At 44.7% G+C, this 9,958-nt stretch overlaps 1 protein-coding gene across 1 annotated transcript in view; it reads left to right on the top strand.

Moving 5' to 3' along the window:
* The first annotated feature begins 296 nt into the window (after positions 1-296).
* The window catches only part of LOC129344885 (trichohyalin-like), a 43,441-nt gene continuing 33,779 nt past the window's right edge, over positions 297-9,958 (top strand). The window contains exons 1-4 of the mRNA XM_055001800.1: positions 297-826; positions 2,353-2,456; positions 4,415-4,758; positions 8,001-8,094. Of these exons, the coding sequence (XP_054857775.1) occupies positions 331-826; positions 2,353-2,456; positions 4,415-4,758; positions 8,001-8,094 (1,038 nt within the window). The 5' untranslated portion in view covers positions 297-330. The remainder of the gene's footprint in view (positions 827-2,352; positions 2,457-4,414; positions 4,759-8,000; positions 8,095-9,958) is intronic.

Here is a 9,958-nt window from a genome sequence, read left to right as displayed (position 1 = left end):
AAATGTCATGCGGCTATCTACGGTGTCGAATTAGGCCTGGCCAGTTCTGTGATAAAACTCCTCACGTGCACTTTTGGGGGCGGGAGAGGTTGGTTGGAGACCAGCAATCGCTGGCAATGACAGCCTCTTTTCCGGAAGGCCCTCCCTTCTCTTGCGTTCGAGGCCTACGCCTGAGGAGAGGAAATGGAGGATTTCCCGGTTGTCAAACAACCACCTTTCCTTTACGCGCGACGCACCGGAAGGCGGGACTTCCGGAATACGCCCCGTCGCCCGTGCTATTTGCGGAAGCGGAAGTCGCGGCTGCCGGACGCCCGGGACAGGGATCCGGGCATGGCGGAGCTGCCGCCGGAGACGGCGGCCCTGGCCGAGGCGGAGCGCCGCGTGCGGGCCTGGGCGGAGACGCAGCGGGCGCGGGGGAGGCGCGTGGTGCTGGTGACCTCGGGCGGGACGCAGGTGCCGCTGGAGGCGCGGGCTGTGCGCTTCCTGGAGAACTTCAGCAGCGGGCGCCGCGGGGCGGCCTCGGCCGAGCAGCTGGTGGAGGCCGGCTACGGCGTCTGCTTCCTGCACCGCGCGCGCTCCGCCTTCCCCTGGGCGCGCGCCCTGCCCGTTCACGGGCCCGCGCTCCTGGACGCTCTGCGCGTGGCCGAGCCCTCCGGCCCCGCCCCCTCCGTCACCGCCGACGTGGACGCGCTCCCAGGGCTCGTGGACGCGCTCCTGGCCTACCGGCGCGCCAAGGACGGAGACGCGCTCCTGGCCGTCGAGTTCACCGGCTTGGGCGAGTACCTGGGGCTGCTGCGGGCGGCCGCCCGGGCCCTCGCGCCGCTGGGTAAGAAGCCTGGAGGAAGAGGAGGAGGACAGTTGCTTCTGGGCGGCCAGTCCGGCCATACTGAATGGGAAGTTCCCATAGGAATGGAGCCCGGTCCTAAGCAGGCTTGTTTGGAAGTAAATCACTGTCAAATCTGTGGCTGTTTCACTCTAGGAAGAGCAAGATTCGGTTCCATTAGCATCTTAAAGACAACTAGATTTCCAGGTGTGAGCTGTGAAGAGTCAAAGAACCTTTCTTCAGATACTGGAAGGAGTAGAGATCCTTAGCCCATTCCTACTTATATCAGAAGAGGGGGAGCTTTGGCTCTCCAAAACTCATACCCTGAAAATCTTCTTGTTCTCTGTGTCACTTGACTTAAATCTTGCTGTTTTACTGCAGACCAACACAGCTTTCTACCTGAAATTGCTCCTAAGCATGCTTACTTGGAAGTAAATCACTGTCAGCTCTGTGAATGACTCACTCTAGGAAGTGCCCATACCTTCTGTTTTTAATATCCATGCCCTCAGGCAGCTATACATGTTCCTTCTGTTTTATCTACAAAACCCTGTAATGTGGGTCAGGCTGAGAGCAAATTACATTGGGTAGTGGTCTGAACCCAGGTTTCCACCTTGACTGACACTAACTCCTTTATCACATTTGTACACACATAAAACTACTATACGAAGTCACAATAAGGGCAGGTGTATTTGAGTCCAGTGGCACCTTAGAGACCAAGATTTTCAGGGTATAACTTTCTAAAGCCAAAGCTCCATTATACTTGAATCTGAAGAAGGGAGCTCTAACTCTCAAAAGCTTATGACCTGAAGATCTTGTTCTCTGAGGTGCCACTGGACTCAATTCTGCTGTTCCACTGCAGACATAGAGCAACCCACCTAAAACTAACAAGGTCAGTATTGTCTATGCTGACTTCCAGTGGATTTCATGTAGACATCTTTGACCTGATTTCCCCTTTAAAAAAAAAAGATACAGGGATCATACCTAGGATCTTCTGCATGCAAAGCAGAGGCTTCCCACTGAGCCATGGTCATTTTATGCATTTTTATGTGTTAGCACTAATTAACATGGTGGAACTTCAGAGTAGATAGGTGAAGACTGGTATTGTAAATTAGCTAATGTATACTCTTATGTTCCATTTATTTCCAAAATTTTGAGAGTGCCCTTACTCTATTGAAAGGCAAATGTTTCCCTTTTTTCACTTCCAGTTAGGCTAACCTTCCAGAAATAAAGGGTTAGCCTTTACTTACTCAAAGTATTCACTAAAAAAGCAAAAGTCTCCCATGTGGCCAGCTTCATAGTTTAGCATTTGCTCTTTCAGATTGCGCTGAACCCACTTTGGATTGCTCTCTAAACCACTTTGTGTGAACATGGCTGTAGATGTGTAGGAAATGGCTTAACATAAAAATTTGAGAGTTTTTATTAATGAAGGGGACAAGCGTTGGTTTTCCTGGACTGTGTGTTTATTCAGGTGTTGCATTCTCCAACCATCTTTTCCTTTACATAACCTTTATTTTCTCAATCCCCACTAGGTTCCAGTGCCATGTTCTACTTGGCAGCTGCCGTGTCAGACTTCTATATCCCTGCTTCAGAGATGCCAGAACATAAGATCCAATCTACAGATGGACCCCTTCAGGTAACCCTTTGCAACTTTGCCCAGGAACATTTCTGGGTTGTGAGGTAGACTATATGGTATTAGAAGCCAGAGATCTAGTTCAAGCTTGTCCCTTTACCCGGATGTTGAATTGTCCCTTACAGAAGGGCCACTAGCTTCCTTAAGCCTTCTCTGTTGGGTGAGTCTATTTTGCTCCGCACTTGCTTGGAATCTGGAACTGACAGGATGATCCATCACCTGTGGCTGTGGATTCCTGGTAATAGTGGAAATGCTGTAGGCTCTCTGGGAAGAGCCATCTGTTTGCCTTATTAGTAGAATCTCATACAGGCTGCAGCGTGGATTGTAAAGGGCTGGTAGGAGGAGAGATGGGGAGACAAAAGAAGGACGAGCAGCCGATCCCATGTTGTGAGCCCATCAATTTCTCTCTACTTTGGGACAGATTCTTTGTCAGGTTTGTCCTCAGATGTGTTAAAAGTTTGTCCTAAGATAAGAGTGGACTTCGAGAGAGGTTTCCAGTACGTGTAAAACAATTGCTCCTTAAAAGACTTAATGAGTCTTTGTCAAAGTTTTTTGTTTGGGCCGGGTAGTCACAAGGAACCTGTGAGGTAGTTTATTTAATTCCTGGGGTTTTTTTCCGGGTGAGAAACAGATAGCAACTTGCTCAAAAGACATCGGCAGTGTTGATAACTGATCAGGAACTTCAGCTTAGGTCTAAAGTATAGACTTTAATTGCAGATGTATAAAAATCTCTTCCTTGGCCAGCTTTGGTAAGAGCTGTTTCCCATCAGCGACTCACAAAAGCTGTATGTTTTCCAGTGGCTGCAAAGGGGTATATGTGCGTGTGGTACTGTTTTTATCATCTTGCTGATTAATATATTATACTTTATGTATTTGCATCTTATTGCTGCTTGTTAGCTGTCTTAAGTCTAAGGAGATAAGGAAGGATAGAAATATTCTAAATTAATCAATGTAGGCAGGTGGACAAGTAATTTTTTTTCAAACTATTAACTTTTGTGGATCAGCATGCAGAACTGCTGTCTTTCTGTTTCCTTCTTATGCATCAGTATATCTTTGTTATGGCCCCTTTCTTTCTCTTGGGTATATTTGGTCTTTAAGCCTTTTATTCTTGCCCCCTCTTGGTAGATTGCTGCTGCCAGGAATTGAATTCCAGAATACCTTAAATTTCTCCATTTAGTAACGTGCCCAAGGGTCAGGCTTTTTGTGGTACTATGTGACCCTGAGGAAAGGAATGGGATATAGGAATAACTCTGTGATTAAAAAAAAACAAAATAACCTTTTATTTTTATAAGAAGCGTATCGGTTTCATATTATTTCTAAAACTTGATGGTTTCAAAAAAGTAGTTCTCAATTCTTAAAGTTACTTTACTTAAACCCAGTCACACAGATCTTCTCTCAGGCTTCACACACAGTTTGCCTGCTTTTGATATTAATAATTTCTTTCTCAATTACAAGTAAGACGTTTTCTCAGGCGCACACACAGTTTGCCTGCTTTTGCCTGACTGAATGTTCTTTCACAAATACAAGTTCAGGCTTCCACACAGGTTATATTTCTTTCAGACAACATACACAAGCTGAGGCTGCACACAGCTTGCCTGCTTTCTCCTGACTGAATGTTCTTTCACAATTGCTTAAAAATACTCAGGCTGCACACAGCTTGCCTGCTAATGCCAGACTCAATATTTTTCTCAGAAATGCTTAAACATGCTCAGGCTGTTGCACACAACTTGCCTCTCTTGCCCTGACTGAATTTTTTTCTCAACTTTCAGTCCAAAACTGCCTTCACTCCACCCACACTCTCAGTCATCAACCAATCATCTCACTCACTCACCCCTCTCTTTCACCCCCACTCTTCATCTATGCCACACCAAGCATTTAAAGACACATACCCGCATTTACTTAAAATCATTACAGTCTTACTGTCCCCTGAAAATGTTTCTGCTTTCTTCTTTTTGATGCAGATCACGATGAAGATGGTGCCAAAAATGCTCTCTCCTCTGGTTAAGGAATGGGCTCCTGAGGCTTTTGTGATTTCCTTCAAATTAGAAACCAATCCTTCCATTTTGATTGACAAAGCTCGGCAGGCTTTGGAGAAATACCGACACCAGGTGGTAATAGCAAACATGCTTGACTCCCGAAGAACCTCTGTGGTCGTGGTAACCAGGGATTCAGAAAGGCAACTATCACTTTCTGATGAGGAAGTGAACCGAGGCATGGAAATCGAGGAGAAAATTGTGAGCCACCTTACATCTCAGCACACTGCTTTCATGGAGAAAGGGCCCTTGATAAGGAAAAACGTGATTTGAGTCTTCAAATTGGAATCGAATTGAACGACAGTTAAATGGTGGTGGAATGGGAAGGTTTCTCTGCTACTGGTAAACAGAGAAAAATGAAATAATTTGCTGCAACTCTGTTTCGGATCAAAGTGGTGAAAATTTGACATGACTTTCTTTGCACAACTTCATAAGCTTGCTGCTCATCAGAGAAAAATACATATATGTAACTAATAGGAACATTCCAGATTTGCAGTTTGTGTGTGTATGCGTGCGTGTGTCATTGTTATTCTCTCTGCTGTGCTCTCTTTTTTGTGAAAATCTTGCCAAATCACCTGTCTCTGAAGGCAACTAAGATGTAACAATTTTATCCAAATGCATACATACACATGAAGCCGCCTTATACTGAATCAGGCTATTGGTCCATTGAGATCAGTTCTGACCACAGCGCCTTCCCAAGCTCTTACTTGGCAACTGAAGCCTGCCGATATGTGATAGTGCAATCAAATTGTCTTGCAAAGTGATTTTTTGCTGAATTCATATAAGGCCAAAGCCATAGATCCTACTTAGGAACCAAGGCCTAGTTAAGTTTCAGGTGGGTAGCTGTGTTGGTCTGCAGTAGAACAGCCAAATTCAAGTCATATCTAACAAAGGGAGCGCTGACTCTCAAAAACGTATACCCTGAAAATCGTGTTAGTTTTTAAGGTGCTACTGGACTCAAATTTTGCTGAGGACCTAGTTAAGTTAGCCTTATATAATGGTTTAGGGGAGTTACAGGTACCCATTAATAGTTTAAATATAATGCTGCTATATGAAAGTTTTTGGAAATTCAGTACTTTCTGGTTCCCCATTAAAATGCCGACTGGTTTCAAGGGGAAGAACTTGAGATCTCATCTAATAGAAATTCACAACTTTGCTCTCTGGTCTTGTAGTTCATGTTGCTATTAGCATTACAGACTCTGATTTATTCCTTCTAAATTGACCTCAAACCCCCCCCCCCAATTCTGTACTAGAGAAGTGGGATTTAAAAAGAACCCCAAAGTACCGTAAGATTGAAAAAGATCCTTGCCCTAAGAACATTACAATCTAAATTTTGATGGGGAAGGGTTAGGGTGCATTCCATTCTAACCACAGTTACACCCTTCTAAGCACATTGACTTGGAATGGGTTTAGAAGGCTGTACCTCGGTTTAGGATTACATTTAAGATTTGTTTCAGTTGAAGACTCAGATTTTTTTTAAGGAAGTTTTGAAGAAGGCTTCTTTTTATTGGACTTTTAATTCTATTAATAAAATTTTTAAAAATTTAAAAAGGAAGTTTTGAAGAGGGCTTGAAGAAAGGAAGCAGTAGGTAGGAATTTTAAGTAAACACATGAAGCTTCCTTATAGAGAATCAAACCATCAGTCCATCAGGGTCTTGGGTAGAGGTCGTTCACATCACCTACCATCTGACCCTTTTTAAGAAAAGGCCAAGGATTGAACCTGGAACCTGCATGCAAAGCAGAGGCTCTTCTACTCTTAAGTGGACATTCTGAAGAGAATGGGCGGCAAAGGGGAATGGAGAGCAGGAGACTGAGTGGAATTGCTGTTCTTTTGTTGAACTCAGGGTGGCAGCCATATGGCCACCAGGTGGTCTGATACGCAGGTGTTCACAAGACCCAGACCTGGCTGCTTCAGTGGGAGCTAGCTTGACAGTCCCTTCTATGTTGCTGCTCTGTAATCTGTTGTCGATCAGCATTGCATATACAAGTAGATCTTTCCTATCCCTTCGCATTTCTGACTATGACAACAAGTGATCCAGCCCTTGGGCTTGCCTGACTTTGAGTACTATCCACATGACATTCCTTGGTGCTTCTCTTCATTGATTTCTGTTAATATGTCCTGATAACAAGGAGAGACTGCTTACAAAAGTCAAGGGAATGGCCTTTTATCACTACCAAGAGCTAGGAGTAGAAGCAGCAGTAACCTGGTCTCCGGAAACAGTGGATGAACTGGTGGGAGAATCACATCTTTAAGTGTCCTCCTGTTAAATGTCCTCATCAGTTACTTAAGGGAGGAAATGAAGTGATACAAAGTACATGGGAAAACGTAAGATTTAAGAAACGCAACAGAGCAAGTAGGTGTGCATGGCTGGCCTAAGGCCACCCAGCAATCTTCTATGGCAGAATGGAGATACGGTTTTCAGGGTATGAGATTTTGAGAATCAAAAGAGCTTTGACTCTCAAAATCTTATACCCTGAAAGCCTTGTTAGTCTCTTAAGCTGCTACTGGACTCAAATCCTGCTGTTTTAGGCTAGGACCATAATGCTGTACTCATCCGCTTCATTTATACTTCACCTTTCTTCCCATTGGGAACTAAAGTGGTTTATATCATTCTCTACTCCATTTTTATCGTCCAAGCAACCCTGTGTGGCAGGTTACTTTTACATGTTTGACATGGAGTAGTAAGCCAGTGCCCCCACTGAGAAACCTGAGTATACATTCCCAAGGTAAGACGAATCTGGAGTCTTGCGGTGCCTTTTTTAAAAAAAAGATTTACCATTTCATTCCCTTTAGACAACTCTTGCTGTCCAAAGAAGAATGTGATTCTATGCACGTTTGTTCTTGTCAGTCTTTCCAAAATATTAGTCATGTTATAGTGCCAACCTATTAAAGAGTTTTTATAGACTTAGATTGGAGTAACTCTTCGTAGGATTGCATTGTTAGTCTGTTGCAGCAAAATAGAAACTGGAGTCTCTAACTTAAAATTCATTCCAGCATTCTAATGTTCTCCTTTGTACATACATATACACAATAAATATACCACAGGCATAAACATTTTTCAGTTTTTTGGTGCCATCAAGACCCCTCTCTTGTTGTTACCTGGGAGTATATCCCAGACTTAGGGTTGCCACCTCTGGGTTGGGAAATTTGGGTTGGGGAGTGACTTCAGTGGGGTATAATGCCATAGATTCCACCCTCCAAAGCAGCCATTATCGCCCTAATCCCAGTAGACTGGCACTGTAATCCTAAAGAGTTACTCCAGTCTAAATCCATTGAAACCAATGGACTTAATAAGATTGCACTGTGGATCTAGCTTCTGAATGAACTGTGCTTGTATTTCCTGAAAGGGAGCCTCGCGTGCCTTTATTTTTATGGACTTTATATTTCTATGCATCAGTCTCGCCGGAGGCGAAGGGGGGAAAACCGAACAGGCTGAGGAGGCGTGGCCATGAGCTCCGTTGCCATGGCGCCCGCGGGCCTCTAAGGCTCCGTCTGGCTTGGCCTAAACTGTAGGCCTCGTTGCCATGGTTTCCGAGGCCTTGCCTCGGTCCCGAGGAACCAGCCTCCCCCCTCGTGCCACCGAGCCCGTATGGAGGGAGCCCAGCCGGTGAGTCTGTGGCGGTGGCGGGAGGCTGGACGGGGGCGGATGCGATCGGCTCCCCTTCGGCACGGGAATGATTTTGAAGAGAAACCGAACACCGCCCTGCGTGAAGAGGGACCCCGGCCCTAGACGAGGGGGAATCCTTCTCCAGTCTAGCCCCGGTGACCTCTTCCTCTGGGAAGTTGACTAGCTGGTTAATTGAGCTGCAGCCTTCCCACTTGCGCTGCCCCCACCGCGCCACTGGTAGAGAACCTGCCTCTGGACATGGAGGTTCCATCCGTCCCCGTTGCTGATAGCTGCTGTCCAACTTTCCCACTGGGAATTGATCTTGTATAAATCTCTGCCAGTTTGCATTCATACACCCTCTGCATACTTGAAATTGACTGGACCAGCTCATACTGTGCAATCCACCTTGAGTCTCAGTGAGAAAGGTGGACTATTTATTTATTTAATTAAATTTAGAGTCTGCTCTCCCCGCAGGCAGGCTCAGAGTAGATAGCAGCAAGGAATATAAATACAAAAAGATAGAAACATAGTAGCGTACGATAAAAGTCCTTGGGACTAGAAATAATGTAAAAAAATAAGTGCGGCCTCACTGGGGTCAAATGCGGTAAAAGTCAAAAGGAATTGGCTTCGATAAATCTGTTTAGGCTTTAAGATGCCACTGGACTCCTTTTTGTTACCCGTGTCTGGTAAATCTTCACTGTTTGCCTTTTAGGAATGCCTTCTTCAAATTTTGGATTTCTTTCTTCATGATTCAGTCCCCATCTTGGCATCTTTAGATGTTCGTGTCTCAGTAGGAATGGATGGCTTGTCTGTATCCATATAAAGTCATACTTGGGAATGCTAAGGCTTGCACAGTATGCCATTTCACGTGTCTTAGCGTACTATTTGAGAACGATGGGGGGTTTTTTCTTAGTGTTTTTAACTAGAAGAAAAAAAATCTCTCCTGGGTTTATAACTCTGCAGGACAGACTGTTGCAAGGTAAGTAAATGCAGCATACAATAAGCAGAATAGATCCTTTAGCGATGCATAATGAGAAGGGGCTTAGGCATTGATTTTTGTTATACGAATAGGGGTGTGAGAATAGGAATGTATTAACTGCAATAGGTAAATGGGTCCTCTCTGTACAGACATAGTGTACCCTTGAGCTGTGTTGGCTATTATCATCATGTACTACTCAAAAGCTTCTGAGAGATGTCTATCTGACCGCTGATAAAAACACTAGACTAGATGGAGCTTTACCTGAGTCTGCACAGTGGTTAAGTGGTTTGACTGCAGATCAGCACTCTGTTGGTTCAAATCCCATGATTACTGCCATGAGCTCAGTAGGTGGCCTTGGCCCACACTCCTCTCAGCTCCAGCTCCCCAGCTGCATCGTGGGGATAATAATAACACTAACTTGTTCACTGCTCTGGATGAGGCACTAATTTGTCTAGAATTTATTTATTTGATTTGATTTATATTCCACTCTCCCTGCATCAGCAGGCGCAGGGCAGATATAAGCATAGCGGTATATAAGCACAGTTGTTGTTGACATTATTATTATTATTTATGATAAAATGCATATTTATTTTCAGCTTGCTATGAGGTGATTTTGTGCTTGCTAGGTGAGCTTCAGTTTAAGGACACCCCTTATTTATTTATTCCCCATTTCTCTCCCCATTTTATCCTCATAACAACCCTGTGAGGTAGATTAGGCTGAGAGTGTGTGGGCCAAGGTCACCCAGCAAGCTTCTGTGGAAGAGTGGGGATTCGAACCTGAGTCTCCCAAATTCTAGTCTGACACTATAACTGCTACACCACTCCGGCTCTTTGTGTGAATGAGATACTTCACTATCTGATGTAAACTGCTTGGAGTGCACAGGG

This window comes from Eublepharis macularius, chromosome 17 (assembly GCF_028583425.1).
Source record: "Eublepharis macularius isolate TG4126 chromosome 17, MPM_Emac_v1.0, whole genome shotgun sequence".
Lineage (NCBI taxonomy): Eukaryota > Metazoa > Chordata > Lepidosauria > Squamata > Eublepharidae > Eublepharis > Eublepharis macularius.
Note: the sequence above shows the minus strand (reverse complement) of the source record. Positions and strands in the feature narration are given on the sequence as shown.